Source organism: Siphateles boraxobius, unplaced genomic scaffold, assembly GCF_051911475.1.
Source record: "Siphateles boraxobius isolate OS27281-9 unplaced genomic scaffold, OSU_SipBor_1 2, whole genome shotgun sequence".
Taxonomy (NCBI): Eukaryota; Metazoa; Chordata; class Actinopteri; order Cypriniformes; family Leuciscidae; genus Siphateles; species Siphateles boraxobius.
In genome coordinates, this window is record NW_027508810.1 from 12,223,633 (window position 1) to 12,241,745 (window position 18,113).

At 35.8% G+C, this 18,113-nt stretch overlaps 1 protein-coding gene across 1 annotated transcript; it reads right to left on the bottom strand.

Annotated features, from left to right (window-relative positions):
- Nucleotides 1–254: 254 nt before the first annotated feature.
- Nucleotides 255–18,076, bottom strand: pde6a (phosphodiesterase 6A, cGMP-specific, rod, alpha). Its single transcript, XM_077235936.1, has 22 exons — nt 17,371–18,076; nt 14,802–14,954; nt 14,283–14,372; nt 14,038–14,178; nt 12,417–12,491; nt 12,206–12,270; nt 11,379–11,445; nt 11,104–11,151; nt 10,802–10,951; nt 9,573–9,716; nt 9,244–9,309; nt 9,016–9,162; nt 6,950–7,057; nt 6,329–6,438; nt 4,741–4,828; nt 4,466–4,566; nt 3,282–3,389; nt 3,041–3,104; nt 2,361–2,435; nt 1,938–2,021; nt 870–1,038; nt 255–328 (listed from the first exon to the last, which is right to left on the bottom strand). The coding sequence occupies exons 1-22, from the start codon at nt 17,845–17,847 to the stop codon at nt 279–281; spliced, it is 2,580 nt and encodes an 859-aa protein (XP_077092051.1). The 5' UTR covers nt 17,848–18,076; the 3' UTR covers nt 255–278.
- Nucleotides 18,077–18,113: the final 37 nt, after the last annotated feature.

Genomic DNA, 18,113 nt, shown 5'->3' on the forward strand with positions numbered 1-18,113 from the left:
GTGCTCTCTAAGATGTTATTTAGTATGTAAGAATTCTATTCACGAAAGTTTGATAATTATAGTTTTAATAAAACTATCTGTTGATGACATAAACCTGGTTTGGGAAATGTTGCAATAGTCTGTTACTTAAACACACTAAAGAGTTTTCTTTACTTTTAAGCTCAAGACTAGTGTAAATAATTGACAAAGGAATATCCTGCCGAGAGAAATAATAAAAGTGGCCCAAATTATGGGTACATTGTCATACATTCTTAGTCTGTTTTTGCGCTGTTTGACGTCTAGGAAATTACACAGGTCTTGGACTGAGATGAGGATTGACCCGCGCTTCCTGTGAGGAGATAATGTGGATATGGAAAAGCAGAAAAATTTAAATTGTCAGTTGTTTGTAAAAATGATTTTTGTTTTAACAAAAATTTTACCCCTTAAGTTGTTTCAAACCCATACATTTTTTTTTTTCTTTTTCTGTGGAGCATAAAAGGAGAAATTTGGAAGAATGTTCATGTTGCTTTTTTCCTTACATTGAATGCAAAAAGACAAAAAAGCACCAAAAAAGTAGTCCATATAAAGTCATGATAGATTTGTGGGGGCAAAAACACTGAAATGTAAGTCTTTATTCACTAAAAATCTTGTATTCCGCAGTAGACACATGGACTTTTCTGATTCTATTGCGTCATTTTGCGCTCACTTTATGTAAAAGATCAGAGTAAACATTCTTTAATTTTAATATCAGTGTAAACATCTTATTTTGTGTTCCACAGAGGGAACAAAATAATATAGGTTTGAAACAACATGTAAATGAGAAAAAAGGAATAGTTCATCCCAAAAGGACAATTAAGAAACATTGAGACACTGTTTGAGTCCCTATTTACCTTGTCTGGCAGCTAATGCGGCCGCATCTGCTTCCTCTTTAGCTTTCTTGGCCTCTTCCAGCTTTGCTAACTTGGCCTCGTGTATTTCCTTCAGAGCGTTCCACTCCTTCCTGTTGTTCAGCAGACGATCTAGCATGGGCGTGATTTGCACATGGAAGCGCGAGAACTCCTGCAAGATGGATGGGACATGAGTAAAGGGGGAGTATTGGAAGTGGGTAGTTGGAAGTACTGGAATGATGGGACTTCTACATCATTCAAGATCTTATTGTCCTAACTATCCATATCATAAAAACTTTAAATGCAGTTATTGAAGCTCATTGTTTCTTGATGAAGCTCAAATGTGCTGCGTAACAAATGAATGAACCTCATTGGTTCTTGCTGAAGCTCAAACGTGCTGCGTAACACGAGAATGAACCTCATTGGTTCTCGCACGTCAAGCGTACATACTTGAGCTTCTGTTTACCACAACTAATGTGCGAGTTGATGAATGTTTATATGTGAATAAAAGCGTAAACTCAATATGTTCATCATATAAAGCGATCGTGTCTCTCCAGAAAATTTGGACTAAACCGCTCAATTCAAATAGTTTTACAATATCTTTATGAATTTTTTGAAGCATCAAAGTAGTAGATTGCTCAGCTGTCAATGGAGGGACAGAAATCTCTCAGATCTTTAATCTAAGATTAGGAGACATTCTAACTGCATTCATATAAGCTACATCACACTGAAAAATGCAGACAAGACTTATTTTTGATAACAAATTTGTAAAGGATTTGAATCGGTAGAAGATAAAATCGCAATTCATACTGTATGTAAAGCAATTCCCCCCCACCCCTACTTCTTGTGACTCTTTACTTCTCATTCTCAGCAGGCCTGCATTCTGACGTTCACAGACATTAAATGTCAAGTATACAGACATCTGATCAAGATCATCGCTGTGCATTTATGCTGATGATTATGTATCTGCTTCCTGATGGACTCTCGTCTGGATCCTGTGAACATTTATAAGTGTAGATCAATGAATTCCCATTTGTCGTTTTGTTTACTAATCGAAATGGAGGACCTCACCTTGTAAACGAAAGCACAGACGAAATCAATGAAACCACACTGCAGTTTGGGAAGATCTTCTGCTTTGTTCCGGTCCATCATGGGCTGTAGATGAAAGAGCATGTGCTTAATTTGTATCAAAATGAACCCCCACAACATACTGATGCAAACTGAATACATAGCGGTGGTGAAGATCCATTCGACTAATGTAGAAAGTTCAGTGGCACTTTTTCCAAAGTTGACATTGTATTACTGCATTTCCAATCACAGCTAAAGAAAATGGGGAGTTTTGGAGCAGTCTGTTTGACTGGGCCTTTGTGACCGCTCTTTCTGATTCACTGCCCCGCATAATAGGCAGTACATCACGACATGACCCATGGGAACTTTTCATTCTTATTCCTTTTCCCTCAGCCCCCCTCCCCTTCATTCCAGGCGCTCTCTCACAATGGGCTGCTGCTCCAGCACTGTCCTCTCCAGGTCACCCTGCTCCCAGAATTCTGCAGCAACAGACAGCGCCACCTGCAGGACAGAGAGCAAGTAGCCACGGTCAATATTAAGCTTAGATTTATGGTCATTGTAGATGCATTTGGAGAGAAGCAAATATGGACTTTATGTGTAAAATATGTTAACTGTGCATTAGAGACCATTAATGACTTAAAGAAGCAGCAGAAATCGCTCCATAACAATGTCCACTGAAACAGACCTGGCACATGTCCCATTTGCAACTATGAAATCTAGCTCTATCACCATTATTCTTGGATCTACTTCATGAATATAATAATAGCATTCACTAAAAAAAAAAAACATCTTAAAGAAGGCAATATTCTTTTTTTTTTTTTAAAGCATGACATACAGCTCAATATAATCTCACGCATGTGAGATGATCTACAATGCCGTCTGCTGTGAATTGCATATAATAATGAGTGTTAAACAATGAATGTAAACAACCCATCCATGGATACATTATCATATGAATAGGGTTTCAGACTCATTATGCCAGCTGAGAGCCCAGCGATTTCATTTTCCTATGCAGTCACACCCTTGGCTGCCCTAGATGTTTGAATACATTGCTTTAGTATCAGGCCTTGCATGTGACATTGCATTATGCATTAGGAATATCTAACCTTGCTCTGAATCTCCCATGGCTTGGCAATGGCTGACAAATCACAGGCAGTCATCATCATAGCCCTGCGGTGAGGAAAACCAAAATACCATGCTGTGAATTCATATTTATGAACCCTAAATGGCACCAAATTCAAGCTGCTGCATATTTTCTTTTGCAAGTATATAAATCCGCTTATTTGCCAAACAGAGATTTATGGTTGATATTAGATTTGTTACCAATTATTTTCTCACAGCACTTACATGACAATCTCTTTCCGAGTTGTTTCTAACATCATGTATTTGGTCCAACTGTCCCAGCTCTCGTAGGTCTTGGACTGATCAACAATCTTCTGAAACATGGTCCTTTTCCTGTGGAGGCGCATCATGATTAAATTCATGTTAATCATGCATATGCAGCTCTGACAGCCTCTAGCTGCAAGACTAAAGGCCCAGTCACACCAAGGACGATAAGTACAATGATAACTATATTAGTGTCCACACCCACACACAATATCGTTCTGTTTATTCTAAGCGCAAGCTGCAGTTATGGCATCTAGCCCTTTAAATGCTGAAGCTCTTTAAGCCTAAAACGCATATCTCGGGTCTTTAATTACCCGCGACGTCAGTCACTACCATCCTCCTCATTCATTTTTTTTAAAGTTAGACATCAACCTTCTTAGTATTCCTCAAATTCATTATAAACAAATGTAGCAAAATAAATAAATAATGCCTGTTTTCCCATACATTTATTTGTAAAAAAAAAAAAAAAAAAATCTACGACCCGAGGTGTGTCGATAACAGTGCAAGTATATTTTTTTTCTGCACAACAATAATTGAATCTTTAATGACTAAATAAGTGGAATTCAACTTTATTTCACAAGGTGGCCATGTCTGATGAAGTGTCGTTTCACTCATAGTTACCGCAGGCAGAAAACAAAAGAATAAATGTGTTTAAGAAGACGAATATGAGCCAGATGCTCAAAGTACTGGGAAATGAGCTCTGACGTCCTCATAATGAAGTGATGGTAAAAAAAAACATCTGCTCAAACTGATCACTTACAAGCTCCAAAACGTAACAAAATATTCTAATATCAGGAGAGTTTTATTTTCATCCGGGTCCCTAAATACCCAAATATATAATTATGATTGGCGAAACATTCATGCATTTAAAGGTTAAAGCAGGATGGATTCTGATTAAATGCCAATGTTTTTATCATACATCAGCTGGAAAAAAAATCTTCCTGAAAATGATTCCAACAATATTGTTTCTCGGAGCCATTATTGTTATAAGAATGGTGTGGACTCTGCTATTCTTTGATATTTAGAATGATTTTTGGAACTATATCTTTATCATTATACTTATAGTCCTTGGTGTGAACGGGGCTTAACTCTAAATAAATAATTCACAAATTATATTCCACAGGGCTGAAATATAAATTTCTTACTTGAAATACAAGGCCAAGTCTGTTGCGATGATAGCTATGTCCATCAAATGGATGACGTTTTCGTGCTGTCTTCGGTTCAGATTCTGGTAGATATTTAAGGCCTTGAAAAACAAATTATTTCAGCGAGGAAACTGCTGGCTGTGAGTGAGGAGGCAGTTATTTATGGGGCTTATCAACTAGACGTACATTTTAAATGGTCTGTAGAGTTCAAAATTGTAATGATGGCTGAAGCCTGCTGAAAAATGTCTAGAAATATAATTCATTTTCAGCATTACCTCATCTCTAAGCAGAGTTTTTCCAAAGTCCAGATGGTGCCTCTCGAGAATGGAGGAACCATGCAGCTTTGCCAGTGGATTCCCAGACCTGGCAAAATCATCACAGAAAATGATTCTCAAGACCCAGAAGGTCACAGACTTTCAATAAAATTGAATGTAAATAAGCATAATGCAATCTGAGATTTCAGCTTGCAAAATTTAGCATGATTAAAATCAATCAAATCTAAATGTTGCCTTTTGACATACATGAAATATATATTCTACATAATATATAATCCTACCCAATACCTTAACTTAAAGCTGCAGTCTGTAACTTTGTGTTGAAAATTTTTTCAAAATGTATATAATAAGTACATTATGAATCTATTTTCCAAAACGTGTTCTTGTCTTATCCTGAATCACTACGCTACATCTATAATAAGTGTTTATATTCGATTTTAGACCATTAGCTGTCTATTAACTGCTCGAGCTCTAAAAGTTACGGACTGCAGCTTTAACAACTACCTGACTAACTATTAATAAGCATTAATTAGTAGTTTATTGAGGTAAAAGCTGTAGTTAAAGGAGTAATTCACTTTTTAAAAAACTTTTGCTGATAATTTACTCACCCGCATGTCATCCAAGATGTCCATGTCTTTCTTTCTTCAGTCGAAAAGAAATTAAGGTTTTTGATGAAAACATTCTAGGATTTTCTCCATATAATGGACTTCATTGGGTACCAAACGGTCCAAGGTCCAAATGACAGTTTAACTGCAGCTTCAAATGGCTTTAAACGACACCAGACGATGCATAAGGGTCTTATCTTGTGAAACGATCGGTCATTTCAAAAATAAATAAAACATTTTAAGTTTTATAAGCACAAATGCTCGCCTTGCTCTGTTCTGTGATGCGCATTCGTGACTCACCTGTTTGAAATCGTTCATCAAAATGAACAAATCTTTTTTCGAGTCATTTCGTTCATTTAACGAACGAAATGACTCGAAAAAATATTTGTTCATTTTGAATGAGTCTTTTTTCTTGTCATTTCGTTCATTCAACGAACGAAATGACTCGAAAAAAGATTTGTTCATTTTCAGTTTGAACAGGAGAGTCACGAACGTGCATCACAGAACAGAGCAAGGCGAGCATTTGTGCTTATAAAACTTGAAATGACCGGTCGTTTCGCAAGATAAGACCCTTATGCATCGTCTGGTGTCGTTTAAAACCCTTTGCAGCTGCAACAAAAACTGTCATTTGGACCTTGTACCGTTTGGTACCCAATGAAGTCCATTATATGGAGAAAAATCCTAGAATATTTTCATCAAAAACCTTAATTTCTTTTCGACTGAAGAAAGAAAGACATGGACATCTTGGATGACATGGGGGTGAATAAATTATCAGCAAAAGTTTTTTAAAACGTGAACTACTCCTTTAATAGTGAGAATTGGACCATAATCTAAAGTGTGACCGTGACTTCCACAGGTGTCCCCTCAAAAAAACAGGTGATTTAAAAGAGAGAAAGTCTTCAAGCAGTATTTCTAAATATTGTTATACATACACATTTTTCTTTGATAAGAGCAGTGGTACGTTGACAGTAATGAGTACATACTTCATCTGGTAAAGATTGTTAGTGCCGCGGTGGTCAATATCATGACAGAGCCCAGCGGTCACCATCGCCATCGCCTCCAGGTCCGTATAGTAGCGCTTCAGGTCACCTGTCTGAGAAACATGAGAACCGTTTTAATGGGATTGAAGGCAGAACTTCCTTAAGACACTCTTGTAGAGCAAGACGCTGACTAGTGAGGGCTCATTAGGCTCGGTGAAGCATGGGAGTAGTGCTGAGAAAGGCTCATTAGCAGCCTGGCCTGCATTTCTTCCAGCACTCCAACACTCCGTCCTTCCTGATGTACGGCCAGTTCACTGTGATTACACATGACTTTATGAGGAGCAGGTTTACACTTGGATGATTAATTAGATGGGTCTGCCATTTCAGAGGATACATGTTGGAGGTGGGCCATATCATTAAACATATTACCTAAAAAAAGGCCCACAACTGTAGCACACACCAAACAGAGAGGCAAATGTATCAAATGCTGGTTTGTTTGTTAAGGAAAGTAGGGTTTCTCTAGCAAGATGATCACTTGTAACTTAGGCGAGCACAGATTTTAAGGGGACTGAATGAGATTTTTCTAGAACTGAAATTTTTTAATCTGAGAGAGTTTTCTCTTACCATGAGCAGTGTAAACATGGTCTGGCCAACGTTGAAGCCATGCCTCCAGTTGTGGTAGGTGATCTTCCTGTAACCTTTACTGACTGAGTACACAAAGCGCACCAGGGTCTAGAGATAAAGCAATGTCAGCTTTCAGTCTTACAAGGCACTGGAAATATTGTATTTACAATGTGCAATAAAGTATCTTGGAACTCAGTATCTCTTTAACGACTTGTAGCAGCAATAGTTGGATACTGGCTAGTGTGTACATACATAAGACAATGATAATGACTTTAAATATTAGACTTTGGTGCATATTTCGCCCTGCACCATTTTTGTTGTGGACATAAATTATATCTCGTTTTTGCAAATGATAAAACGGGCAAAAATTGGTACCCAAGTAATATCTAGAGACCAGGGGTCTCATTTATAAAACTGTGCGTAGGATCCTTACTAAAAGTGTACATACGCCCGAAAGACAAAAATGGCATACGCAGAAAAATATTCAGACTTATAAAACCGTGTGTACACCAGAACCTGCGCAGAATTCACTTTATAAATCCCAGTCAGCGGAAGATTGTGCGCACATGCGTCTCCTCCCCGAAATAACCATATATGGAGCTTACAACGCCTAGTTTTACTATGCATATCCTCATCTACATATCATTTGCATATGATTATTCATCCACGTGATAATATGTTTAACGGTACAGGATATTAGGACAATATGAAATACGGATGTGCTGTCATTACATTAATAAAAATAATTTAGTAGCCTATCCTTGCCTTGTTTTTGAATAAATAAATCAAATAGTGTAAAATACATTTCAGAGAAAGTTTTTTCTCAAACTTTTCCACTTGCCAAATAGTATTTTTAATTGATTTATATTTTTTATGGAAACAGACAGACCTTGTTGTGCATTATTTGCACGAAACCATTTTCTCAGACAATCTGCTATTATCATGATAAGCAATTATCTCTTTTGTTAAAACACAGCATGCCAGAGGAAAAGTTTCCAAAAGCATTACATCCACAACAAATATTTATATTTATTGAATATAAAAAACATTGTAACTTCTCAGTAATGATTTCATGTTATTGTGAACATGCACTGTATTTATGATTAGGACTCATAATGAAGTTTTTTTTTATGGTTTTACTTCTTCTGCCATTAGATAGGCTATATATGCGTCAGTTTCACTAAATGGCCCAATGCGCTCGCTGGCCGTTTAAGAAGAGATGGATATTTGCTTCAAGTGATAGGCTTGGTGAGTGAAATTATATTTGTATTATCTTTCTATTGGTGAGTGAAATTATATTTGTATTATCTTTCTATACATGTATAATTTTCTTTAGATTTCTGTCTAAAAGTGAGCAAAAAGAATTTTAACTCCAGCTCACCATCAGTGTCGCCAAACTGCTCCTTCTCCAAAACGTTCGCACACATGGGTCCGACTTTCCGTACAGGTGCGCAAATTTACCCGTCAAGTTTGTTTTTATAAATCAATACTTATGTGTCGGAAGTGGCATACGCGCAGTTATAAATGAGGCCCCAGGGGCTTGATTCATGAAAATCTTCCTAAATAAGTAGTTAAGGAATTTCAAATGTTAAATTCTGAGAAGTTCATAAGATTCAATTTTCAAGTACAATTCTTGAAATATTTCTTAGATGTTCTCAAATATTTTATTAACTTATTAGTAGTGTTATCTGACTATATGGTGGTTTTCGCTTGTGACTAGCTTGACGGGAGTTCAGCACTCGGTGTCATATTGTAGCATATATTACACAAAGAGAAGTTCCTTAAATGCAGTGATCTGTTGCCTCCGAGTTGTTACTTTGAGTTTCAAATTGAATGTGCAAAATCAAGACTGATAATTTTTTACATTATCGATCATTGGTGTTTTCCTTCAGAGTACTTGTGCACATCCCTAGTAATATTAATATGTACTATAGGTAGCTAGTGTTATGTTGTGATGCTTAATATATTAAATCCCAAAAGGTGAAATGTTGAACGAATTTATTGGGTTGTTTATGACAGCTGGAGGTTATTCTAACTTTGATAGGTTATCTGGCATCATCACTCACCTCACGTGGAATATGGAACTTGTCTACCACACCCAGCTCATAGTACATCTTGATGCCACACTTCACTAGGTCCAGCTCAGTGAAGTCAAAGTCACAGAAGTGAAACTCAAAGATCTCTGACTCCTTTGAGTCTATCAGTGTGTCAACCTGTAGAGAACAACAAAATGGAAGACACACAGCTATAAAACAATGAGACTTTAAACCAAGTGTGATTTTTTTGTATTTTACCAGAATATTCTCCAGCTCGTCCTCTTCACATTCATCAGGCTCTTTCCCGTACAACTCACGCGTGTTCTGAACACACACACACACAAAAACACAGTCAGTTTCACACTGCTGGTATTCCAAGATGATTATTTTATGTTCATATAACCCCTTTTAATCAGACCATCAATCATAGTGTCATATATGACAGCACTGCTCCTCCACATGATCAAGTTAATTCATACTGTACAAATAGGATTTACTGCTGCAATTACCAGCATTACCAATGTACTGTAATTTATTTTAATTAGTGCATACTAGGAAATAAGCCCTGTCAAGTTGGAGAAACCCACCAAGATATTCTGAATCTCATCCTTTCTGCATTTGACATGGTACATGACCATGTCCTGAAAGATGTCCTTGCGATTTTCCAGCTTGTTCATCCTGTCATAAGTGTCTGTATTCAGCACTGACCAGCCCAGGAACTGAGTGAGTGACTGAAATAGACACAGATTGGGGTTTAGATTACATTTAAATTCGGGCTCACGTTTAGGTTGAGAGTCATGTTCAGATTCACATTCAGGTTTAGATTCACATTTACATTCAGGTTCATATTTACCGTAGGTTGAGATTCCGGTGTAGATAAAAATTTCTTTCAGATTCACATTTACTGTAGGTTGAGATTCAGGTTCACATTCAGATTCAGGTTTAGATTTACATTTACATTCAGGCCCACGTTTAGGTTGAGATTCAGGTTCAGATTGAGGTTTAGATTCACATTTCTATTCAGGTTCAAATGTTTAGGTTGAGATTCAGGTTCAGATTCAAATTTACAATCAGGGTCACTTTTACCGTAGGTTGAGATTCAAATTCAGATTCAGGTTTAGGTTTAGGGGGTTACACAACACTATGCACATGTGTATTATGTTTACAGTCTATAGTGTTTCATCGCCATCTAATGGCCTGGCAGCAGAATACAGGTTTTTTATTAGTTTTTGTGGATCCGTGTGAATGGGGATCGTTTTGACAATGGTGTCGCCTGCACGCGGAAAACTTGGAAAAACGTCTCTGTTTTAAGCAATTTGTCATGTAAAGATACACTTTCTCATTCACATTTACTGTAGATTGAGGTTTGGGTTCAGGTTCACATTCAGATTCAGGATTAGATTCACATTTTTATTCATGTTCACATTTAGGTTGAGATTCAGGTTTATATTCACATTTAGATTCAGGTTCATATTTACTGAAGGTTGAGATTCAGGTTCAGATTCCCAATTTCATTTCAGATTCACATTGAGATAAAGACAGAAATATAACAAGAAGATTAAAAACATTAGACAGATCAGACAGAAATTAATCTGAAAACTACAAAAAAAGGTCACGTGCCCACAAAAAATGGCTGAACTAAATTAAAAACTGTGGTTTAAAGAGACATTAAGTACTTTTTCGTAGTCTTTAGAGCTTTGGTTTAGCTCTCAAGGGGCAAAACACATTATGGATAAATAATGCAGAGTCTGCTGATTCATCCATTATTTATATTTAGCTATGACACACTACTGGTCTATACTGTGACCTCAAATACCTCCATTAGCGTTTCATCCTGTTCGTCAAAAGGCTTCCCATCTTTCCTGTTATAGAATGTGGCCACGCCAACGATTTCCTCTTTCTTGTTTACGATGGGCAAAGAGAGCACATTCTTTATTGTCCATCCAGATTCATCCAGAGGTTCTTTCTGGCAGGACAAAAATAAACTTTAATCAAAATATATTTCAGAAACATATTTAGTTTAGTAGATATACAAAAAAGGTAAGATATACAGCTTTTGGAAGATTGTTCATTTAATTGAATTGATTTTGTAGGAAGCATAAGTTAAGGTGATCTCACTTGAAAGTCAAAGAGCTCGTCTTGAGCAGCGTTCATGATATTACAGATCTGTAAGACAGAGAGAAGGGAAAGCAGCAGTCACGCTCACTGAGAAGGGGTATTGCTTTCTGATTAATTACTGTTCACAAAATTACAATTATCCATCATTTCAGTGTGGGAGCACATTCTATTCCCCCTCACTGTGCACGTAACAGGAGCATTATAAACCATAATAGCTTTCAAATTGTCTGACTACTGTGGCGTCAGTGGAGGAGGATGGAGGTCTGGACTCTCACCAGGCCGTTCTCTGCAACGTAGGTGGGAAGCCCACTTACTAATGCCCAGTGGTCAGCAGTAGGGTTACTGTAACAACAACGAATATGCATCTGAACAGAACAATACAGATCTTTCCTATAATAAACCACATTTTTTATTTTCTAGGTGGTCTAGAGAAATCAAAAATATACACTGCTGTTCAAAAGTTTGGGGTCTGTAAGATTTTTAAATGTTTTTGAAAGAAGTTTCATGCTCAATAAAATTCAAATATGCGTTTTCTATATGAATATATTTTAAAATACAATTCATTCATGTGATGACAAAGCTGAATTCTCAGCATATGCTGATTTGCTGCTCAAGAAACATTTTGCTGCTTAATACTTTTGTGGAAACCGTGATACATTTTTTATACAGGATTATTTGAAGAAATGCAGTTCAAAAGAACAGAATTTATTTGAAATGGAAATCATTTGTAACATTATAAATGTCTTTAGTGTCACTTTTGACCAATTTAATGCATCCTTACTGAATTAAAGTAATAATTTATTTTTCTTTAAAAATAATAATAATAATAATAATAATAATAATGAGTATATGTGCTAAGAACATAACGAGTCCTCTCAAAAATAATAAAACCATTATTGCTCAGACCTGGCTCCACAGCAAACACCCATAACTGTCTGGCAAGCTTGCATCTTGGTATTTCTTAATATGTTTATAAGGTACAACATTTAAAGTGCATGTAATGTAGAATGATGGATGATAAAGCATGTGATAAAGCATTAATTAAATGCCAAGTGGTAGCACACAATCAAATTTAACCGGCAATAAAAAATTATAAACTTACGGAATTACTTTGATATCCTCCTTTCCATGCAATATGTAATCAATCACTTTGTAGAAAATCACTTCCTGAAGCAGAATTAATAGCGCAAGTCAAACACAACAGACGTGACAGCAAATAAGAACTCATAACGAATCATTCATTGAAGTTTTGTGTTTCTCTGAAATGACTGACTAAATACACGTTTCCCATTTATACAATGTGTATCACTCACTCTGCCATCAGGTGTCTTTGGTCCGCTATATGGGGGCACCTCTCCCATTAGTACGGGCCAAAGATCAAAGAACTCCTACAGGCAAAAAAAATATTTCAAAATGCTTCAACTGGCAAATATACATGCGAATAAAAACTCCAATTGATAGTCCCACTTTATTTTAAGTGTCTTTCACTACAATGTAGTAACATGTAAACTAGATGCGTGAAGTTATTTGACAAACTTTGATGTTAGCTTGACAAAGTCAGGTGTCTGAAAGTTAACTTTGAACAGCTCTAAGTTAGAAGGTTTTAATGTTGCTAGCATGAATTAGCATGTTGTTTGCATTTTTTTGCACATTGCTAACATTAATTAACATGCCACTAACATGAATTAGTATGTTCTAGCATATTGCTAACATGAATTAGCAAGTTGCTAGCATGTTTTACCACATTGGTTACATTAACACTTTGCTAACATTCATAAACATTTTGCAAACATTAATTAACAGGTTTCAACACATTCTAGCAACATGATCATTTAATGTTAGCAATGTGCTGAGATGATAGAAACACGCTAATACATGTTAGTAACATTGTGAAACATGATGTTGCAACATGTTGCAACATGTTGATTCATGCTAACTGTGCTAAAACATGGCAACAACATTCTAATTCAAGTTAACAACATGCAAATGAATGTTAACAACGTGCTAAAACATGCTAGCAACATGATCATTTAATGTTAGCAATGTTTTAGCACATTATTATTAATTTGATAACAATTAAGTTTTTTGAATTAAGTTTCTGACGTTTTAAGATATTTAGCATGAATCAACATGTTACTGACATGTTTTCCAATGTTACTAACATGAATTAGCATGTTTCTATCATGTCTCAGCACTTTGTTAACATGAATTAACATGTTGCTAGAATGTTTTATCATATTACTAGCATGTTTTATCACATAACTAACATATTTGATAACATTGATAGGATGAATTAGCATGTTGCTATTATGATTTAACATGTTGCTAGCATGATTTAGCATTTTGCTAACATGGGCTAAGCTAGATTCTAAGCTTTGCTACATATATATATATATAAATGTAGTGGATGAAGATTAAATATTCTATTACAGTATTTGTTTAAAGTTTTGACCCCCTCAATTAATTTCTATGGAACTTTTCGTAGTTTTGATCATCCATTTAACGAAAATCATAAGTTGGATAAGTTTGTAAAGATATAGCAGACCGAGTCAGAACAGTCTAAAGGTCTGACCCGAGTTAGGTTTGTCAAGCCAAACTAATTAATCATTTGATACAATGGATTTATTGCGTATAGATGTTTTTACATTGTAATTATATTTAAAAGAAATACCAGCTGTAATTACATAATTACCATTTAATTATACATAATTACCATTACCTGTCGACCAAACCAACCCATAACACCAAACTTGACCCTACCTTACCCCTATCCCACATCAATAGCAGCAAAAGTGAAGTACTCACATTTTTTATGCAAGTACACTAAAGTGTGACCCAAACTATTTACAAATAGTTACAACCTCAAATTACAAATCCAGCTGCATATTTCATAAATATTTCTATTTATAAATAAATAAATAGATAAAAAATCACTTTAGTTTTGGTCATGTCGAGGAGGCCCACAGAGTAGCGGTCACAGTTGAGGAAGGCTCGGACTGTATAGAGGGCCTTGTGGAACTGTCTCTCAATGTCAGTCAACTCCTCAAACACTTTGCTGGCAGACCAGAGCAACACCTTCAATGAGGATATGAGAGAAAATGACAAAAGACTAAGACATTTACCAATAAACACTGCCAGTTAAAGTCTTGTTAATGGTTAATGTCTTGAAGAAATCCTACCTGTCCCCTTCTGGTTTCACAGTTGTGCAGGTAACTCAGGTGAAACACTCGAAGCACAAGATTGGCAAAGTTGAGATATTTCTTCAGCGTCTACAAGACACAGAGTTTGATTTAGTTTAATAGAGCATTTAATCTGTTCTGTAGAAGTCAGTTTGATCAAAGTGCTTTCACAGTATTAATATTAATCGTTGCTGCCTTAAAATTTTAAGTACAATCAAGTCATTTCAACTTAAATTACATTAATCTGACTTCAAAAATTAGCTGAATCTTTCTTAATTTATTTTGATGAGTTAAAGGAATGTAAAAAAAAACTGTTGAGAAAGAATTTTTGTTAAAAATGTTAAAACTTTTGAGAAATGTGTGGCCAGAACATTGCATAATTATTATTTTCTGCATTGTTTACTATTTTCTGCATTGTTTACATTTCAAATTGGCATCCTCACTGAGACTTATTGTTGAGTTTAAACACAAAGCGCTGTACTCAGTAGTATTACAGAGGATGATATGAGTGAATGCTACCTCTTCATCCTGAGCAGTGAAATGTGGAGCACCGATCTTGTTGACCGCCATCATGACGGCCACCATGTCTTTGCCGTTCATAATGGGAGTCGCGAGCACATTCTTGGTCTGGTACTCTGTCAGGGTGTCTACAAAGTCACTGAAATGACTGTCCTGGAGAGGGAAGCACATTTATTCATGGTGAGAATGTTAACGTTAACTCACTGTTAAGCTAAAACGTCACTGATGCGCACAATTACATCATTTAATTTACCTTTGAATAAAAGTTTGGAGGATTTATTGCTGAGTTACAATGCCTAGTAAAATGGTAAAACACTTTTCAATAATACAAATGCATTAACATTAATTGAAAATAAATGTACAATATATGTGTTACAGTATTTTAATGTTAGTTAAGAAAATACAATTGTTCATTTGTTAGTTCAACCTCAGGTCCATTAAATAATATTAAAAGATAAAACTTTTGTATTAGTACATTTTGAAATGAACATTAACCTAGATTAATGAACGCCTTAGAAGTATTTTTTATTGTTAGTTCATGTTAACTTATAGCATTTAACTAATGTTAACAAATGGAACCTTATTGTAAAGTGTTAACAAATATATTTTCTTACTATTTTAGTCTAGGTTTTTGATTTCTTAAATCAAGTTAACACGGTAACACTTTATTGTAAAGTCAATAGTGTACGGTAGAGTGTTATTATTATTATTGTCACTAGCATTTATTTGTTTTTGTTGCAAGCCAGAAAAATATTTTTTTTTTTTTACTTAATATCTTGTCATTTTGCATCTCAAGCAATTGTCTTGATCACGATTTAAGAAGTGTACTGGAAAACAAGACAAAAATAATAGATAAGAAATTATTTTTTGCAATGTATTTAATGAAATACGTTTAAATATATGGTAACACTTAACCCTAAACCACTATACCTTGCAACTAACCTTAAACCATACCCTAATCAGTACATAATGTTAATTAATAGTACTCTATATTTACATGCATAATTCTCCATATTCTGTTCCACATCAACAATAGAAAGGGAATGTTAAATGTAGAGTTTAATGTAAGCACTGATATTCTGCTGACGTGTGGAACATGGCGTTAGGCACTGACCTTTAGATTTAATCCAGGATCGCTCTAATTCAACTCAGATTAAAGACTTTTATCCCCTCCAGACCTGGTAACATAAACTGAGGAAGAGCGCTGACCTGCTCTAATCCATCAACACTAGGCTTGCATATTAATAACTGAGCTACAGTGCCATACACATAAAAATTGAAGAAATATGATTCTCAGAATGTAGCCTACATAAATCACACACTGTCCATGTGTTATGCTTAAAAAAAGGGCAACACTTTTCACATATGTGCTTGCTTACAAATATCAGCACATCTGTGGACAGTTGTGGTTACTCAGCAGTCTGGCAGACATCTTAAACTGAGATAGGATGCTGTCGCCACCTTGAGGGTTTCAAATAGGCTTACTTGGTATTTCAGTCACATAACGCCTTTGTCAAAGATTGAGAAACCACATTTTTTTAAGTGATTATGAGCAGTACAGAGGAACGTATATTGCTGTCTGCGAAGCACATTGGGTGCCAAAGAAAAAGTAATTTATAATCAAAGAGAGAGGGAGATTTCATGGCTGTCTCTGCACAACACATTCAGTCATACATATCTGTCTGTGAAACATCATCTCCTGCACATTTCTCAAATTTATCAGCAATGAGCCCTTATAATTAGCATAAAATCCTATTTTAGAGATAAAGAATGTCTTTTGGCCTATTTAAAAAAAAAAAAGATTATTGGCAGAAATTTGTTTTATTTAAACGGTAGGTTCATACGTAATTCAATAAAAACAGGAAAGACAAAACTATAATTTATTCTGCTAATAAAAATTTAATTATGAATAGTCACGCAGTCATTAACTTGTATTTTGGTCTGTCTGATCAAATTTATGAAGAAAATATGACTATAAAATGTTAGTGTTGCACTGCTCTCTACTGATAATAATGTGAATTGCACTCTCATATTAACTCACAGGACCGAGATACACTGTTGCTGCCTTAAACATCTAAGTTGATTGTACTTCGAAATTTAAGTAATTTCTACTTAAATGACATTAAAATTAGTTGAATCTTGCATAACTTATAAACAAAGATGAAAATTGCTTATTTTGATGAGTTAAAGCAATGTAAAAACATATGTTGTAATAACTTATTGATCATATACTTTTTGTACAGTGTAACTTAACTAGGTATTTATGGTATAACTGGTTAACTAGGTATGGCTAGTTATCCTATTCCTAAATGAAAGCTTGTTTCCATACACTGATACCTTTTTATTGTTTTATTATGTAGCAGTGACTTTTTCTGCGAGTTTATATATCGCAGTTCTGACGTTTTATCTCAGAATTGCAAGTTTGTGTCACAAATCTGAGAAAAAGTCGAAATTATAAGATATCAACTTGCAATTACGAGAAAATAAATCAGAATTGTTAGATGAAAAGTTGCAAATACCTCTTTTTATTTTTTTATTCCGTGGCAGAAACAAGCTTCCATAATCCTACCTGTGTGACATCAGGAATATTGACGGTCTTCTTGGCAGTGGCCACATGGCCCACAATGCCTGTGTCCAGCGGGTACACAATCTCACTGTCCGGTGGCACCAGACACTCCTCCAGTGTGGCATCTTTATGTACATTGAAGATTCGCGTGGCCAGTTCAGCTATGCCGTTCCTCTGGCGGTACATGAAGAGACTCATGCGGTCTGCTCGCATCATGAAACTGAGATGCCGCATGAGGTTGAACACGGCCCTCTCCATCTGCAGGTTTTCCTGCATGTCCCGCACCATATCGAAAATGATCTCGCACTCCTCAATAGAGCTGAGATCATGGTAAGAGCTGATGTCCAGTTCTGTTTTCCTGGTGGTCGACAGAAGGTCGGAGACGACCTTCGCCCGAAACCTGGAGTCATAGTACTGCTTGGCAAATGTTGGATTACTGTCCAAAAACTTCTCAGCTACATCCTTGTCCACTGCAGCCATTTTATCTTAGCTGTCAGTGAAGTATTACACTTTACTAAATTGCGTTATAGTTGTCCTATGAAACCTGGCAGCAGGACGCAGAGAAACCTTTGGGATTACTGGAGATTGTTTTAAAGAAGCGTCTACGTGTGCTCATAATCCTGTCCAATTGTAATGAGGATTATGACATTCACCTGACAGCAGCCACAGCCATTATGCATAAACATTTGACGACACAATTAGAACATCTGAAAAATGAGTCGTTTTTAAGATTAAGGTTGTATGGA